The sequence below is a fragment of the Ostrinia nubilalis genome, chromosome 17 (genome assembly GCF_963855985.1).
Source record: "Ostrinia nubilalis chromosome 17, ilOstNubi1.1, whole genome shotgun sequence".
Lineage (NCBI taxonomy): Eukaryota > Metazoa > Arthropoda > Insecta > Lepidoptera > Crambidae > Ostrinia > Ostrinia nubilalis.
In genome coordinates this window covers 8,806,624-8,826,586 of record NC_087104.1, presented here as the reverse complement: position 1 = coordinate 8,826,586, position 19,963 = coordinate 8,806,624, and the positions used below count along the sequence as shown (strand labels likewise).

The 19,963-nt window shown below is 34.9% G+C and overlaps 1 protein-coding gene across 3 annotated transcripts in view; it reads right to left on the bottom strand.

Annotated features, from left to right (window-relative positions):
* The window catches only part of LOC135080024 (receptor-type tyrosine-protein phosphatase kappa), a 188,418-nt gene that overhangs the window by 45,453 nt on the left and 123,002 nt on the right, over positions 1–19,963 (bottom strand). For 2 of the 3 annotated variants that reach the window (XM_063974692.1, XM_063974694.1), the window contains one exon: positions 8,671–8,694. The exons of the other annotated variant lie outside the window; for it this stretch is intronic. In XM_063974692.1, the coding sequence (XP_063830762.1) occupies positions 8,671–8,694 (24 nt within the window). The remainder of the gene's footprint in view (positions 1–8,670; positions 8,695–19,963) is intronic. 3 annotated transcript variants of the gene reach the window in all.

Sequence of the window (19,963 nt, the reverse complement as noted above, 5' to 3'; positions counted from 1 at the left end):
ATTACAAGCGGCCCGATTTCTTTTTTGATGCGTCAATAATTTTCTATTACATTGATTACAATGTAATTATTATTGTGTTATATTTATAAAGGCATAGTTATTATCGCTTTAACGCATAATAAGATACTTTGCTTGTCTAAAAGATTTAGCAAGATAAGAAATGATTCAATGTATTTCATGATGTCGCATCTCTTCTTATGAGAATTCTAACGTTATACATAAATAATTTATACGAACCAATTGTAAAACAGTACATGAAGTTAAAACTGACCTTTTTTTTTTTTTTTTTTAGTAAATAAATAATAATAATGATGATGAAGCCTTACTTTGTAAGACTATCAATAGTATTATTAGCATTAATCATACATTGATTAGTAGGTACAAACCTACATAATAATGTTTTTCCAATACAAGAAAAAATGACGTCATCTTATGTACCGATACCGATACAGTTTAAGGAAGCTCTTAGATTTTATCTATTATTTATAGATACAAGCTGGTGAGACGTCATGAATAAAAAAAAATAAACTTTGTAAAAATATCAGGGCTAAAGAAAGGCCGCAAAGAGACAAACAAAAATGTTGCCTGTTTGTTCAGATACAAAACAAACATCCGTTAAAATAAGACCATAATTCTATTTGCTTTTCAGTGGCTATCGTGTTTATGTAATAAACATATTTTATATTAATAAGTTTCTTTAAACCATAAATGAATCTTTTGTTAAAAGTTTAATTGCGGTTAAAATATCATCCCTTTTGAAGTGCTTAAACCACATAAACTTTGTTTAGCATCTTATATAAACGCTATCTAAGTCCACCATCTAGGAACATTTTTTTTTTTTTTTTTTAACAAGTGGGTAATCTCAGAATGTACTCGTGTCGACGGATGCGATTAAGAATATTCTTAATATCAACGTCTCTGCGCCGACGTGTATAATTATTTGTTATGTATAACTAATTATGTTTACTCGCATGGTTATGATGATTATGAAAAAAATCATCTGGGTTCGAATCGGGAATCGAATAGGTATCTCGGTACAATAAATTCTGTAACCGGATATTAGGTACATTGCATTTAAAATAACAATATTTTAAGCGGCCAGCACATACCTGTACATAGATGGCGCGTCGTCTAGGGACGCGGGTTACCTTGGTGTTCTGGTCGGTCTTTAATGGCGCTTCCCGCGGTGCTCTGGCAGCGCTGGGCATGCGGCGGCGGCGGAGCGGCGCTGCGGCGTAAATAAAGGCGCCTGCGCTTGTGGAAGGCGGCGTGGTTGCGCCGCGGGCGGGTGATAGGTCTTAGCCCATCATACTATACAGCAGGGCGTAGCTTGTCGGTACGGCCTCTGTATAAAGCCTCGATTCACACAGTTATGCGAACGGCTAAAGCTTAAATTATATATTCAGTGCAGCAGCCTGGATTAGTTGTCATATCAAATAAATACCTCTTTTCCCGTTTTAGAGGATTATAATGAGTTATAGTTGTCGACCGTCGATGTAATTGGTCGACCGACCGGAAATGTAGAAAGATCTTTGTAAGTTTCCAACAAAAAAATGTGAGACTGATAAGTACTCACAATCACAATGTCAGTTAATATGAGTCGTTGCATAGAAAAAACGACATATTATCATACTTCATATATAAAGTAGGCATTTATTTCCACTTCGACTCGGTTCGGTCAACAAACCGGCCTAAGGTTTATTTAGCATCTTTTATTCTGACCTTATAATAGCAAGTAATGAATCTACATAAATGCACTTTGAATTTTGATCTGATACTTATTTCTTTCTTACTAGCCTTTGTATTTAGACCAATATCGATTGGTGTAATATATAAAAATACGAAACAACAAAATTATTCAGTTACCCTTTGTAGCATTGAACAATGTGTATGGCCACAGGGTCATCGGTCGTTATAAAAGTAGGCGGAGGCTCGACTGGGGCGAGTGCGTCCGCGGCGCCGGGTCATCATGCTCCAAGACGGTTGATGGTTCATAAGGTGCAAGGCCAAGAAGGCAAGCTCTTAATGTGGGTAGTTTCGTACAAACGCAACATTTTTCTGTATGAGCTCATTATGTTCTGTTTTTACGGCTTTTAAAAATGGCCGAAAAGAAGATACTTAACTCGTAAGAGTGAATAATATTACAATACCTGGCTATCTCGGTAGTTAATATCTCGTTTTTACTCGCTAGAGCAAAAAACGGCTACTGGTTAAAAAATAACCGAACAAAGTGGCTGCTGGTTAATATCTCGTATTAACGCTACTGGTTAAAAAATGACCCGCAAAAATGACCGAATATAAAGTGGTTGCTGGTTAATATCTCGTATTAACTCGCTAGAGCAGAAAATGGCTACTGGGTAACATCTCGCATTACCTCGGAGAAAAAAATGGCTACTGGGTAACATCTCGCATTACCTCGGAGCAAAAGAATGGCTACTGGGTAACATCTCGCATTACCTCGGAGCAAAAAATGGCTACTGGTTAACATCGCGCGTTAACTTGGAGCTATAAATGGGTCAAAGTTACGCGTCGTGTCACAACGCTTATAATAAAAATGTACGAGCACTTGCACAAAATAGTTGTTACAACCAACCTTGTTCTAATTCTCGTCACTACACTGCACAACTTAAAATAATTACGTTTTTTGTCGGTAAAAAACGTCCTGGTGACGTCACTTAAGCATTTTTCTTATACTGCGTGCGGTCGTTGCGCGTGCGCACAAAGGAATGAGACCGCTCGGACACCGAGCCCACAGCGTGGTAGGGGTGGAGTTGCCCGCTCTTTTGTTTTTTACTACTACTACGCTGAATATTGTGTGCGGATTGGCTTGTCGTACAGGGGTACTACTACACGGTAAAATAAATCTCGGAGGCGAAAACAGGATAATCTATACTTCTATACTAATATTATAAAGCTGAAGAGTTTGTTTGTTTGTTTGGTTGAACGCGCTAATCTCAGGAACTACTGGACCGATTTGAAAAATTCTTTTTGTGTTGGATAGCCCGTTAGTTCCTGAAGGCTTTAGGCTATTTATCATCACGCTAAGACCAATAGGAGCGGAGCACCAATCAAGAATATTTCAAATCAGTGATTTTTTTCCTTTTGAGAGCTGACGCTGCGTAAACGGTTAAAGTTTCGCAAAAATCATGTACGACAGGATTGTTCCCCTTTAAAAGTTCTTTAAAAAAGTCCGCGGTAGCATATGTCTATCTTTTAAGGTTGGCTCATAGTAACCATTTTTATGCAAAAAAAATCTGTTTTAAAATAATGCATTATTTGCGAAGGTGTTTTTATAAACATGATATTAATCCTTATCCAAATAAATAAATTATTCACCACAAGTATTTAATTTTAAACATTCTTGCCCTTTACACCATTCGATTTCAATAAATATCTTAGGAGATATCGCAGTTTTAAAATCACATCGCAGCAAAATAATGATCAAGTACTATGCGCGCTACTGATGGATCAATGCACAGCCTAAACCGCTGATCGTAAAGACCTGAAACTTGGACGGTGTGTTCTTTGTATGACGTAAGCATCTGATAAGAAAGGATTTTCCAAAATTCTACCCCTAAGGAGGTAAAAAGGAGGGGCAAAGTTTGTATGAAATAACGAGATTCCTTCGTCCAATCTACTTAAAATTTTGCATAAGCATTCTATAACAGAATTAATGGAAGACGTGTTTCGTATTTTAGTGAAATGCACCCCCTAACTATGTTAAAAAGGGGTAGAAAGTTATTTTAGTGGTGATTTGCTTCAAAGTTGATATTAATTACTCATTAGTGCATTTTTTTACAATCATTACGTCATGTTAACGACTACCATACTCTAGGGGCCTCCACTTAACCTCGGAGTGGGTGCCCGCTGCGTGCGCTCGCCCAACAATGCATAGTAATGCATGAAAGTCATGCCGCGGGCACCTGCTTGCGCTGTATACATAAACTCATTTTCGCGCGAGAGTTTTGGCGGAGGCCCTCGAGGTAGTGGAAGTAGTCTTGAGGAAAAGCTCCTTCTCCCACGGCCAGTGGCATGCTGGAAGCTTGGTGATTCTAGCACCCGTAGGAAAATATAAAAAAAAGTTTACCAATAATACTGCGGTAGTTGTAGTTTTCGATTTCGTTGTAAAAAAATAATACCACCGAGTAACTTTCACCGGATCAAAGGCCGAGCTGCATATTCATAATATAAGAAAAAAATATTTTCATGTTTATTTAACCTGATTTTTATATTTTAAAAGTATTCAAACATTTAGATAATAACGTTAAAACATTTAAAAATAATCGTATGAGAACGTTTTCGACTTCTCCACGGACGAAGTCGCGGGCAAAAGCTATTTGTAAAATAATTAGACTAAATTATTAAAAGTGCCTACCCAAAGTCATTATTCCACGCGGACGAAGTCGCGGGCACAGCTAGTGATATTATAAATACAAGTACGATAATAGCTTACAAATGTAGGTAACATATTTGATTTACCTATTCATTGGTCAAATTAAAACTCAAAGGATCCCGATCAAGGGTGAATCGGGTCATCTCACCAGGATGTCCTGCACAATACAGGATACTTGGCCATACTAATATCCATTATTATTTTGCTTTAAAAACTGGGCAAAATGAAAATCTTGTATTTTTCATATCTTTAATCTAAATTCAAGTTTGTAAAACAAATGGAAGCTTCAGGGATTTCCATGTCAATCCAGAAACGGTTGAGGTTCGGAATTGAATCGATGATGTGGAATCCGACTCGTGAGGTCCACTGGGACGGCGACCACGCAGGTGAGCGTTAGGCTACTTTAAGTTTTAGATCCAGAGCAGATGAGTTCAATTTTGTATGACATTAACGTGTCAATTTTCATTGTTATTTAATTTAAGTTTCATTGTTGAAAAATATATTCATAGAATTAAATTATTAAAAAAAAAGATGCCAAAAGTTTGGGATATTCATTATTATTATTGACGTCGCCTGTGTTTTATTGTTCTTTTTATAGTAGAAATATGATGAAGCACAAAAAATAAAACACTTTCATATTTTCTCGTCTACGTATACTTAACTACTTAAGAAATCTTGTACGATATCTTTTTAAGTTATTACTCGGCAGCCGTCGTAGTTTGTCACACACAATCTTTGAAAAGTTACGTAAAATACTCTCATTTCTGACAATGAAAAAATATTTTATATTAAAGTTTTCAGGTAAGTACTTATTTCTCAAGAATACTTATACTTTTCCACGTAAATACGAGTAAAGAATATTAAATCCAAACTTACACCCTTCAAAGTAATAATTTTCTGATTTAATCATTAACTATCGAACGATTTAAAAAACATATTTTTTTTATTTCTTCAGTCTTATTTCCTTCCCTTTATCTTTCCACGATTACTTCCCAAAGCCAGTTAATATAGTTACCAAGTTCCCGTAATATGATCCCAAACTCGCCTCCGAAGAATCGCCTAGAGCCCGAGTTGCTGTGTCTATACTAATCCAGTTAAAACTGTATGACAGTGGTATCGATCAGTGTTGACCTGCTATTTTAAAGGCCAGGGGTTAAACTATTGTGTGGTATGCACCACACAATATTTTAACCCTAGAGGTAAAGTAAAATTAATCTGTGTTAAGAGCTGTACGCAACGAGTGCCTATATTTAAAAAAAGGATGTTCTACACTACCGCGGTCCACTAGGTATTATGAAATGTCAAAAAAGTAGTACATGGGTAGTATTGGGTAGGTACTCAGTTTATTCGAGAAAATGATGCATGATATACGGTGTAGCGAATGAAATAAATAATTGATATATTAAAATGCTTATTATATGAAACTGTGCCTGTTTTATTAAAGGTGTTTTTCAAAATTTATATAACATTTCCTGTTAGTTCTATTGTTTATATTTCTTTATAATCTAAACTACACACAAGGTTCATCGTATTATCAGTGTGCTAGGAAATAACTACCTAAGGGACTTTTCGTACAGCGACCACATACCTACACGATATTTTACCTTTAGTGATGTTTGCAAATATTTTGTAAGTAAAGATACCTAGGTGTTATTCTATTCACTAATAGCTTAATACGAGTATGTTAGATCTAAAACAAAAACAAAATATCACAGTTAGAGGCAAGGTTTATTTGCTTTCTATATGTCAAAATTAGTAATACTTTTTAGGGATCTTAGAATACAGACAGGTAACCTACATAATTTATTTTAAGTTCACTGGTCGGCAGATTACCAACTAAATTCGTCTCCAAAAACGGTAGGTAGTTTGACACAGAAATAATAACGAAAAACTGCTTCCATCTTTGGCAGCTAAGATTGATGGTGGACTAACTTGTTATCAATCAATCATTTGAGACTCAGACAAAATTGGGATAACCTGTTACTAAGGCTGGTAAACTTCTTGTGAAACTGGAAGCGATTCGAAGTAAAGTTTAGTAAATGGCAGCTGGAAATTAATTGATTAAATTAATGTCACCTTTAGGTTAAAGTTAGCATGAATTATATTAATTTAATTGCCACGATAGCCGAACGGTGAAGGGGTCGGAGTGGCCGACTTGAGATCCGTGGAACGCGGGTTCGAATCCCACCGCGCCGCTTGACTATTGTGGTGAGCCCACTCGTAACATAACATTAACGTAACATTCACCACTCCAATGATGTCCAGCACTTCACCTAACAAAATTATTGTAGGTTCATCAATGGTAATAATAAAAAAAATATTTGCGAGACTTGTTTATAAGTGCGGGTCACACCATTTAAAAATGATTCCATAAAAAATATAGCATTTTTCTTTGCTATGTTTGCACAAAAAATGCTCCGAAAACTAAGTTGTGTTCTTCTTTTGGAGACACATTGTGTAAGTAGCTTCTAATTTAATTTATTTAGCGTACTTTTTAATCTCATTTATGTGAGAAAAGCCGTAACTTCTGAGTGAAATTTTACGTAGATTTTATATTTTTACAATTTCTTTACCTTGAATGCAAATGTCGTAAAAGATTCAGACACCAGACGGGTATTAAACTCGCTCCACCGCTCGCATCTCTATGCTTAAATATTTCACGCTTGTAATAAAGAAGCTCCCAATTACTGAGGTGATGTTCCACGGTGCAAATTCAGGTTTAATTCCATTAATGATGTATTTTTTCCGCCATATTTTTAAACAATTCACGCTGAAAATACTTTTACTTTTTCTTCAAAACCGCGTAACTACGAGTATTATAGGTAGAGAAATCTTTTGTTTATTTTGTAAGACTTGTTTAAGGTTTATGTTTGGGATTAATTAGTTTCTATTCAAATTCTACAAGCAGATACTAGTATCTGTCAATGTTAGTATTATCTAATTCAAAGCGCTTCCTAACAGCGTACTACATTCTTAGCAAGTTATTGTTGCCTTCGTTGTATAAAAACGATAATTAAAGCTTCACATTTCAAATGTCACATAGAGAGTATAAAAATAACAAACCTACATTCATTATGGGTTGTTCATTTAATATCGCAGTCAAACTCCGTAATTAAGTGAAATGACTGCTATAAAATTTTGAATAACCTTTTACGGTTTTGATATTTTTCAATTTACGACAGCAAGGAGCTTAAATGCTGTAACTGTTTGTATTAACCAACTTAAAAGATACATATTATGTTCAAGCGATTGATCATTGTAAATAAACTCAGATGATTCGTCTGATAACAGATGAAAATAGTCTAATTTTTAAACACTATGCTCTTGACTTGTACATAATACATATCTAGAGTAACACGGGTATACACCGCATTAAAAATGAATTAAAATATGTAATATATGAGTAAGTAATAACACATTGCATACTAAAATCATATTGCGATAACGTCAAAGTAAGTATTAATACGAGTACGCATGATTTTCATCTATAGGTATGATTTTCGTTTAACTTGTATGAATATGAATGACTGATGTTACACATAGAAAAATCCAATATTCTTATCTCTAATCGACTAGATCTAGGCTAAACATAGACTAATCTATTAACGAAGGCAACTGTTGAAGCATTAGTTCTAATAATCTAGAGGCTCGGTTAAGCGGCCATATTCTAGGACGCCATGATTACGATTGTAATTAAACATCGCTAATTAGAAATGTCATTTTGATGCTAAAGATATTAAAGGTTTTTAAAGCCATATGAAAATTAGGCTTGTTGTAATACGTATAATATCGATCTACACTTTACCTAAAGGCATTTTCTAAATGTGTAGGGAAAGATGCAGTCGTACGTAGTCGTATGTAGTTAGGTACGTCACGATGTTCTGCTTGGTTAGTGCCTTTTCACTCTTGGCTTCAAGGCTTATTTAGGTCTAAAACTCGGGTTAAAGTAACCGAATAACGGAATATAAGGACAAAAAGAATATCTTGCCCCAATTAATCATTAAATTAGTGTAACTACAAAAAACTATTCCTAACAAACTATTTAATTTTATTTTCCAAACATTATTTGTTCTGCTGTTTAAAGATTTCTGGAGAGAGAATTAAAATGTATAGGTCATATTGTAATTCATGAAGTGTAATTTAACTTCATGAATTAAAATTAATAAAAATATAAATGTAAAATTAATATTATCAAAATGACATCAATACGTTCATGGGTCCAGAATAGGCCTGTGATGCTTCTAAACACAAATGAGCTTCACAAAACCTTGACTTACTCTGTGGTTTAAACGTCACTCGGTCTGAAATAACAAAATGAGACATTAATCCTGCGTCTGCGCCATTTTCGGCAACTTCGCTAACTACGTTTGACAGTTCATCGACAAAAAACGTCAAAAAGTTTTTGTCAATCTCCGATTTATAATAATTGAGGCAGGTACTGCCGCGTTGTTCGAACTGTAGTAAGAAACATCTCGGCAATTGCATTCTTTATTTATGTAAGTTCATCAATGTTGTTCAGAAAATCTTTATTTTGTCTTGGATTATAATATCGGAAAATCTCTATAAGTATGGAAATTAAAATATCTTATTATGCCCTATAGCAAAACTCAATACACAGCTTTATCTTTTTTGGCAGCTGACATTGTAAGGAAGGAAATTACGCAGCGTAATAAACCAACTTTGTTCTGAACTTATTCCCAAACGAACGCTAATTAATTTCTTTACCAACATTTGCGTACAAATTCGTTTTAAATCCCTAATTACCTATTCCGAGAACTTGTTAAGGTTATACGCATGTCCAAAGCGTTTTATGAAGAGAACATTAACATATCAATTTCATATTGGTTTTGGGATAAGTTAACGTTACATTCTCACATGTATAAACAAATTATACATACCTTGAAAGAGTTAGCTATGACTTCTAATCCTACCTTCATGTAAGCCAACTAAAAATACACCTAACAGTATACTAGGAATATACTTAAAGTACCTAATTTAAAGTATAATAATAATATTAAGAAAACATGCACTATTTCAACAAACTATAAGGGCCCTCGCCCACGGCGACTTTTTGTCGCGCGTTTCGTAAACGAGCGAAAGTATCGCTACTAACGCGCGTTAGTCGCATTTGCAACGTACTACAGAAGTGATGCCAACGCGCTACTAACGCGCTACAAAAAGTCGCCGTGGTCGAGGGCCCTAACTTGACAAATTGTAACCTTAAAAAAAATCTATTGTGTAAAAAAAATGACATTTGTTGTAAAAACCAAACTTTCACTTACCTATAATGTTGAAGCAGGATCAAAGCCAATACATGAAACAAAAGATAAACATTATTAGCCAGTGAAACTCATTACGATGTTATTACCCCCCAGGGATAACCGTTGCGATAATGGACGAATCAAATTCCAATTAATTCCATAATATGCTAATTTATATCTCCACAAATAACTTTGCTTTGATATTAAATTAGTTAATCCTTTTTGGGTAGATGATGTTATTTAATTATAAGCGTTTTTGGAGGTTTCCAAAAACGCTTTTAATTAAATAACATTATTAATGTCTCATCCTTTGTGAGTTATCAAAAGATTGATTCGGTTTAAAATGTGGTGTTATTTTAGACTAGCTATTATTAATTTTTTGGGATCGACTAATCTACAACTGCACTTCATTGTTAATAACTTCCATAAGAAAGTGTTTTATTTTTTATTTTTTACAAGTAATTTGATAAAGGGAGAAATTACTCTGGCATAGCTACAACCAGTAATAATAATGTAACATCTAAGTCATTTCAAGTTACGTACTAAATATTATGTATAAGAAATATGGAAGCTCATCGGACCGAAATGTATAGAATAACACCGTCCAAAAGCACAGGATTCCTCTTGATCGCGGTTTTCTTTTTTACAAAAAGCCACTGCTCATCGAAACATAATGTACATTCATTATCCACGTCCGCTATTGCATCGTGGAAGCCGCGAAGGCATCTCCAGCCATGATGGTAACGATTATTTTCATTATGTTTGAATTCCCCGAAATTTGATCTTGTGTTTTTTCGCAGTCAGCCGGCGCGCCCCACCGGCGCCAGTCGGCCCCTTCATCCCTCCCCGGTGTGTGGTCCAAGGCACAAGTATTGTCCACGAATGGACACTCTTTATAAATATTTATACTTTTTTACGCTATGTTTTTTTATTATCTATTGATTTTCATGTTCATTTTTTATTATGGCTGTCAACTTTGGAAAATAGACGAAATACATTGGTGAAAACTGCATTTTATTGCTACGATAAGAATTAGAATACTTATTTCGATTAACAAGTATAAAGGAGCAACTATTTCCAACTTTACGTATTTCAAACACTTTTAACTCATTTTTCCCTGTATGTTTTTAAGATCTGTTGGTAAATTTTAATGACTTCAAAATATCGAATTACCTGACTAATCAAACTTACTACACTTCGCTTGCCGGGCGACTGCTCTGACCTCTGAGCTACAGAAATTGGGTAAAATAAATAAACAGATATCTTTTGACAATTTCACACAGTGCCATCTAGCCCCAAAGTATGTGTAAAGTGTTAAATACTAATTATAATTTTTTAAATACATACCTACATACATAGTAACACCCAAACCTGTCACAGAAATTAAAATTCACCATTTCAATTTCTGCCCGGTTGGGAATCGAACACGGGACCTCTCGGCACAGTAGTCCGTTTCGAACCATACCATTAATATGGGCTACGAAGCGAAGTGATCGAAAAAGTTAACCAATATTTGGAGTTACGTTATTCTTATTACTGACGTTGCTATATTATGCTTGTAGATATACGATTCCTAAGCCTGTACAGAATAAACACTAAGGCTGGGTTGCACCATCTTACTTTAACTTTAACAAAGTCAAAATCCATACAAAAAGCACCGGTTATCGTTATAGTTACGGTCAAAGTTAGGTGGTGCAACTCAGCCTAAGTAAATTATAGTATCCCACTTTTCCAAACTACTTAGTCACTGTTAGGGTCTTACTAGACTTTAGATATAAATTAAAGGCGGACTGTATTTCATAGGTGTAATGATCATAAAATATATCGCTAGTTCGCGCCTACGTGGGAGGGCCGCGTCTGACACCGGTGGCGGTCGTGAGGCTGAGTGGGCGTCGGGCACCATAAAGTTAATATTCCTTCGGAATAGAGCAACAATCACGAGCTGTCAAACGAAACCAAAAATGAGATGTCATATGTGTGTGTAAAAATAAATATGTGTGCATGTCAGTGATGTATGTATGTCGTTACTTTTCACATGAATATCGATTTCGATTAAATATTAATTAACACCTAACAGTAATAATATAAATAGAATAGGATGGAATGGGATTGTAGGTATATGGGAATTGGGAGAGTGGCCAAAGAAAATAAAAAAAAACTCAGAAGATTAAAATTATTCAACTTATTTATTTGGAAGAATGAGAGTTACAAACATCAAGACATCCATACAAACTTTCGCATTTATAATATTAGTAGGAGTAAAACAATAATTAAAAAATGATAATATAACGTAAGAAAATAGGATTCTAACGATGTAATAATCGTTGTTGGCCGTATAGTGTAGTGGTTTGAAACGGACTACTATTCCGGAGGTAGCGGGTTCGATTCCCGCACAGTACAAACATCTGTGTGCATAAACATATTTATTATTATATTTAGTATGTAATATTTAGTTTAGTTTATTAACTAACAGGTAATTACAAAATAATACTTTTCTATATTCACATACAAACGCCATTTATGTACCTACATAATCAGCAGTGACTGTGATAAACAGCGCAGAAAATATATTTACCGATTGTGGTACAACCCTAGTGTAAAACGAAAATTATTTCTTTACACAAAATATTCATAAATTCTGGATTATGAGCATGAAATCTTTGCTTACAACTTAAATTAATGTTTAAAGAACATAATTATCACACTTAGTGCTTAAAATTCTAAGCGCATTCACAAAAATAAAGCTAAAGTTTGGAGGTGTCGATTTCAATAAATTTACCTGTGAAATGAATATTTTGCAGGATTATTCCTTTGGTGTACATCACAATCAAAGACGGAACAGGTCACCATTATATAAGAAAACAAACTTTCCAAAAATAAACAGGATTTTACGATATTTTTATAAATAACTATAATTTAAAATTTTCTTTGTGCCTCTATGTGTCACTGCCTGTCAAATCTTTTGCAAAAATGGTTCTATTGACGTGACGATGATAGCATCACACATCTCTTTTTATCACACAGGGTTGCAGATAGTGACATCTCGCTCGCTCATTCTTTGTTGCTCTATTCCGAAGGAATATTAACTTTATGTCGGGCACGTACGGAGTGTGCCGGCGCCTCGCGCGGAGCCGATGATGGCCGATCGATCTCGATGAAGCCCGAGGACTCGAGAAGCGCCAACAGTCACTGTTAGGGATTGCAATCCGGTATCATTTTCAATCTGGCCGGATTTCACCGGATTGACGCTAATCCGGCCGGATCCGGACGGATCCGGCCGGATTGCAAAGTTACTTGGTCTAGTAATTAGTGATTTTTTAGTTTTGATAATAGTACATAAAAAGAAAAATAAAATACGTATTTATGGAAAATAAAGTTACTTTTTAACCGACTTCAAAAAAAGGAGGAGGTTCTCAATTCGACCCGTATGTTTTTTTTTTTCTATGTTTGTTACGCGATAACTCCGCCAATTATGAACCGATTTGAACAAATCTTTTTTCGGCGTATAGGTAATACCTCAAGGGTGGTCCCATTTAAATTTAATAATAAAAAAAACAACCCCCAAGGGTGGAAAATTGGGGATGAACTTTTTTATACGCAATATCTCCGCCGATTATAAACCAATTTGAACGATTATTTTTTTGTTGAATAGGTATTATTTGTGTTCACGCATTTGAAGTCGGTTTTATTTTTTTTAAAAAGTTATAATTATATTTATATTTTTCGGTACCTATTAATTGTAATTTTTGGTAAGTAGGTACCATTTGTACTAAAAAAATTATGAAAATTCAAAATAATAAAGTTAGTAATCAGTCTGACTCTCACTTATTGCTGTAGGTATGTAAAGTAAAATGTAAAGTATCTGAAAGTACTTAAGTAATAATACTATTAAACTCTTATTAATAAAATCTACACAGACTTAAATCAACAAAACAGTCTTTTAAATTTGTACTTATAAATTCAACTTTAGTTCTTTTTAAGAAACAATCTGACTCCTAAGAAACAATAAAACAAGAAGCATTAATTTTTTGCAAAGGAAAATGCAATGTAGTGTTGCGACACGTCTAGCGATCTGGCAAATGCGCGCGCGCTCAACTTTCCCATTTCACGTTCGCGTATTTTCTGCTTTACCGGATCCGCCACCGGATCCGGCGCCGACTCACCGGATCCGGTAGGTCCAAAAACACACCGGATCCGCCGGATTACCGGATCCGCCGGACCGGATTGCAATCCCTAGTCACTGTCTTAGACCTCACGAAAACTTTGAATTCATCAGATTTTCTGAACAATAACTTTGTTCTTGTTATTCTGTATCTGAACAAGATGCCTCTTAGCGATACGCTTGTGATAAACTCGGCTTGATTGTTTGGCTCAAAGTATGGAAATAGATGATATTTTATTGTTCAAAAATTATTACTATACAAGTACGAGTACACCATGACTTACTTGTTAACCTTATGCTTAAGACAAAATCTATATTGGGAAAGACACCATGATTGGTTGATTTGACGAATGTTCTCGATTTTTTAAATGAATTATTTTCTTGTGGAGTGTTTTTTTCTCATTAACACCAACCAGGCTAGGATACGCGCCACTACAAAACCACATCACTTAGATTTTAGACATAAGTATCGGCATATCGTGTAAAATCGATAAAATACCTCGATAAGGTTTTATCGTGCCGCGCATCCTAGGACTACGATCAGAAGAAGTAAGGTTCCAAACTAATTGATATCTTTATATTTATCGTAGTTTTAATATGGTAAGTACAGACGGCAGCGCATTAAGATAAACACGGTGGAGCCTTATCTCTTTGTAATACAGGCTATTTTGCAACAAAACTGTATAGTCTGATATGCTATCGACTGAACGTCCTCCTCATATCCTCGATTCGCCCATGACTCGAGTCCTCTAACTTAGAGGAGGTCGGGGCCATCTTCAAATAAACACTCAGTTTCTATGTAAATTGTGAATTTGTTACTTCGTACCAGTATGCTGAGACAAATTCCGGTGACAAGTTACGGTATCAGCTATTAAAGTGCTTTTCCAGTTTTATTAGGGTTAGAGTAGACGTTGAGTGGGTGTGTGTCTGTTAAGGGGCCCTTTGTGTGGGACTGCCTTTATTTCACTGCTGTTTCCTTAAACCTCGGATTGTGGAGGACGGTGGAAGATTTAATGCATTCTTTACTGTTACTTTGGTTTAATAAGTCTTTTATCGTGTGGGATGTCACATTGAGGTCGTAATCCGAACTTTTTGAGCCAGCTGACATGGTTCAATCAGCCCAACAGAAATTCCTTCCGAAGCACGGAATAATATTTTTTCGGATAATCAACATGAGAAGCGATTACAGAACCTCTATGTTGGGAGACTGCTCACTGAAGTATCACATAGCAACCAGAGGACTAAGTGTGAATTTACATCAAACGACCACACTAACGCGTAAAAAAATGACATTAAATGTATGACAGATTGTACAGCGCCCCTAGAGGAAACTTTAAAGAACTAAAATGTTCATATATTTTTCACGCGCTCACTAGTGAGGACGTTTGATGTAAACTCACACTCGGCCCTCAGCTCCGTATATGCCTATATTCGAACAGCAATCTGAAAATACCAAAGACAAAAATTTCTGTAAAGTAGGTAGGTATGATTCATTCGCGACGCATTTGACTGAAAAATACCAATTTTTCATGAATAGGGTTGGCTCATACTATTTTAATATACTCATATTTCATATCTTTTAACTTGCAAATTGTGATAGAAAAGATATTTTTTAAATACTAGCGGCCGCCCGCGACTTCGTACGCGTGGATCCCGTTTTACCCCCTTTTCCCGAATTTTCTTTGCTATAAACCTCACGGAGCCCGAGACCTTTCCAACGAATGCAAAACCGTGGAAATCGGTTCGTGCGTTCTGGAGTTATAGCGTCAGGGAGGAAAACCCGACTTATTTTTATATAGTAGATAATGGAAAACAAATATTATTATGTACTTACACTTATTAAATAAGATACACTCAAAAAATTAAGCAATTGAGTAGTAAGACCTTATACCGAGAAAACGTCTCCCATATTAAGACAAGAACCGCAATTTCATTATGAGTTTACATTCCATTAATTTTGAAGAGTGCCTACGATTCCAATTAATCAAAATGCTACATTAAAGCGAAGAGGTACCATAGCTCGAATGGATTTATCCACTTTGCTATTCATTTGCTAAGTGCACATGAACCTTTAGAACTTAAGGGCGTAGGTACTAACGAACCTTTCAGAGAATAGAGAAAACAATTAAGATTTAAATAAAATTAACTACTTGTATGCATTTAAAAGGTTTTAAAATACTTATTTCTTTATCGCTCAATCTTCTCTAAAAATTAATATAATGATTTTTATTTATTACTAGCTTTCCGCCCGCGGCTTCGCCCGCGTGGAATTTAATCTGTCACAGAAAAATTTTAACTCGCGCGTCTCTGGTTAAAAAACCGGGATAAAAACTCCTATGTCCTTTCCCGGAACTCAAACTATCTCTATGCCAAATTTCATCAAAATCGGTTCAGTGGTTTAGGCGTGAAAGCAAGACAGACAGACAGAGTTACTTTCGCATTTATAATATTAGTTTAGATTTTTTATAGATTGTGAATTACTGATGAGACACAGAAACATAATTAAACAGAGGTTTCCAAACTAGGCCAAGCCTGTATCTTGGAAAACCAATAAAAAAAATTGTCTGAGTAATTTATTAGACTGTCATTTCATAAGTAAGTAAATTAATGTATTAATTAAGGTGCGATTGTGGGCAAATACCTGCCTTGTTATGCATAAAAAAAATTAAACCATACATGTGTTCACATAAAACTTAGAATACACAGATAATTTGAGTAGATTTTACATAACTACTGATTCATACTTTTTGTGGATTATAACTTACCTACTAAGCAATAAGATTTAGGCACGTACTCGTACTATAAACCAAATTTTTTATTGATAAATACACAAATAAAATGTTATGACCAATTGAATTATCTTTAAAAAAGTTGAACGTAACTTTGCACTTTGGAGTATGAATTCAAGTTCGTTCCCCTTTTCATGTCCCGTACCTTTTTAGGGTTGCGTAGTCCTGACAAGGAACCCCTATTCTTCATTAACATCATGAAGACCCAATAAAGTGTACTCGTAGGTATTGTATTGAACTTTCACCCGTACTTGCCGACTAAGAACTCCGCAAGTACCAAAAGGGCTCCACCACCGTCGATCGGGCGGTTCGCTTCTCAAGTGGCGGTCTTGAGTTCAACCTGTATCGGTACAGTCCACATCAAAAATATATTTACAGTGCAGGTACTCTTCATCTTTTTCAGCCCTTTTGGTACTCTATGATGGTTGGCTTCTATGAAACACTGCCCTATTTTTTTTTAAAGCTTCTAAGATAATGCCAGCACAAATATAGGTAAAATTATTGTGATATCCCATTATTGTGATATTGTTAAAAACTGTCAATAAGTTATTCAATAAAGAATTTATTTATTTATTTATTTTGCGTCAATGATAAGAAGTGCGGCTGTAGGAACATTTAAATTACTTTTTAATTACACTAGTTTTAACACTGATTCGTTCAGCAATTCCCCTTTCTGTCTTTACATATTGTGATATGCATTTCCAATTCCTTGATGGCATATTTTTTGAGTTTTCATTTCAAACGGAAAGCAAATAAATGTAAATAAATAAAATACTAAATATTCCAAGTAAGTACTCGTATTTTAAAGTCCAGTACAGATTGAACTAAATATCAAATGGGCGGAATTGAAAATAAACTTCATGCATACTGAAAGAATCTTATCTATCCGAGTGTACCAGTTACTCGAAGCAAGTGGTACTAGAATATTTGAGCACACCCACTGCTTGATGCATAAAGATTAAGCCTTCAGGTGATTTAATACAGGTGTCTTCTGAAAAGCTGAATATCGTGAAGCTTTGTTCGTAGCCTCCTTTATTTTTTTTTCACATTTCTTTGTGTTTTTTTACATTTCTTTTTTCCATAATCCTTTGTCATAAGTTGTCTTCGGAAAAGTTAAATATCGTGAAGCAAAGCCGTGTTCTTCATAGCTTAATTCATTTGTTTTTTCGTAAACTTCGTAATCTGTAGTACTAATTATTTTTATCATTCATTTGTTTTTTGTCAAACTTATACTAGGTTTTATTTTATTTAATATGAAAACGTTAGTGGCCAGTATGCGCTGTCGCTAAGAGGTTTTAGGTCTATTTATAAAAATGCGATTTTATTGACCTGTAATAAAATATATTATTGATTGACGGATATTTCAACGCCCATCGCTGAAGCAATAAACCCTTTGATCTGTCTGTAAAAACAGTATCGACTGTTTGTTTAAAATGGTTTCCCCTGACCGAACTGACCCATTTATTTTCGAGGCACGTCGTTTTATTTTATTCTCAATATGAATTCACTGCAAACTCATTTTTGTTTATTGACCAGCTTCAGCCTCTGAAGGAACTTTACATGTAATTTTTTTTCGTTGTTTTCGACTTTAGTTAGTTAGTTTTGCAGGGCAATCGAAACGCACTTAGCCTTTTGTGTGCCTCATTGGGCACACAAGACCTACTGTGTTAACATATCGCAGCACTACTAGCTCTGATGGCGAGCCTAGCCGCTAATGCCCTTAATTGCAAGACAGGGCTCTCACACACATTAGTTATGTGCCACAAATGGCCTTGTAATAGATTACAGGGCACCTGCGTCTGTGTGCACAGAGTATTATCCGTGTGAGACGTATTTTGGAGAAGTCTTATGCCCGTTTTCACCATCAATCCCTAATTTTTAAGTGACCCCTATGAACACAAAATTCCTGTTGTGTTACTAGAGGTCACTTAAAAATTTGGGATTGATGGTGAAAACGGGTATGCTAAATATGCCTGGGATCAGAAGAGAGAATAAATACGCTGTGAAAATGTTCATGTTACGAGTACTTTACACTAGATCGAAGGCAGTTTTATTGCTACAAAAACAAAAAATTCGTCATCTTCTACTGGCTAGACAATTCAGAGTATATAAGTCACAGCTTGCAAGGAATGAAATAGGTAGAAGATATTACAAATCAATAATTAATGTGTTATAAATGTAGTTAGCTTGATGGATCTTATAGCAAGACCTGCTACGACTCGTAGTCACATATTTTTCGTAGCATAGTTCGTAGTCATACCGGCTTATTCGTAGTCTCGTAGGCGGTCATATTTCGTAGTAAAGCTAAATTGTGTCAACACTACACAATATTGTGGTCACTCCAAAACTTTTATTAGGTAAAGATAAATAGACATAAAGAAAGAAAATAAAAGTGAATGACCTAAAGATAAAAGAAAAGTTTTGAAAAAAAAAATGGTTTTTAAAAGAATTTTCAATCTGTCTTTATAAGAGACTACATTTGTCATTAAAAGTGATGTCAATTATTGGAGAAAATTTTATCACAATTTGGCTGAGGTGCACCACCTTAATTTAACCATAATATTGACAATAACAGGTGCTTTTTGTATAGACTTTGACAGATCTTTGACGTTTGTCAAAGTTTAAATTAAGATGGTGCAACTCAGCCTTAAAATGACGTAATTTTGTGTTCCCATAATACGTTTATCCAAACGCTTTGTCGATATCCGCAAATTAAAGATTAATAAAAGCATTCGACATTCTGCGGTTGGCACTCGGTTATAGTAATACCTAATTTTATTGCCCTCTTATTTACTCTCTTGAAGGCTTTATTGCTCCTCGTTATTGCGAACAAGAATCTTCAATTTGTGCGATATTGCGATGAAATAATGACAAATATACTTTCAGTGCAAACAATATTGTTTGAATTGTTTTGATTGGGTTTGCTCATCGCATTAATGAAGCCTTAGTGGAGATAGTTTTAATTATTATAGAGCTATTATTTTGTAAAATTATGTAAGAGTAATTATCAATTTTCTGAGTATTATTTCTACTAAAATTTACTGTTACTGAAACTAAAGTAGGCAAGTAAAATTATTTAAATTGTTTTTTCTCTTCCACGGACATTTTATTGGTTCGAGTATAAAATTACAACAGTAGCGTATTTGAACCTCGCCAGGGGTAAAATTGTATCAGTATGATGAACTTTTACGTTACATTTGTGGTCATAGATCACTTTACGAATGTTAATGATAAATAGTGTACCAAACATTATACTCACAAATAATAAGTCTACAGACGAAAAGGAAAACTTTGAACATGATTGAATCTCCAAAATTTGATTTTCTTCAGTGAAAGTAGATTACCCCCACGCAAGTCG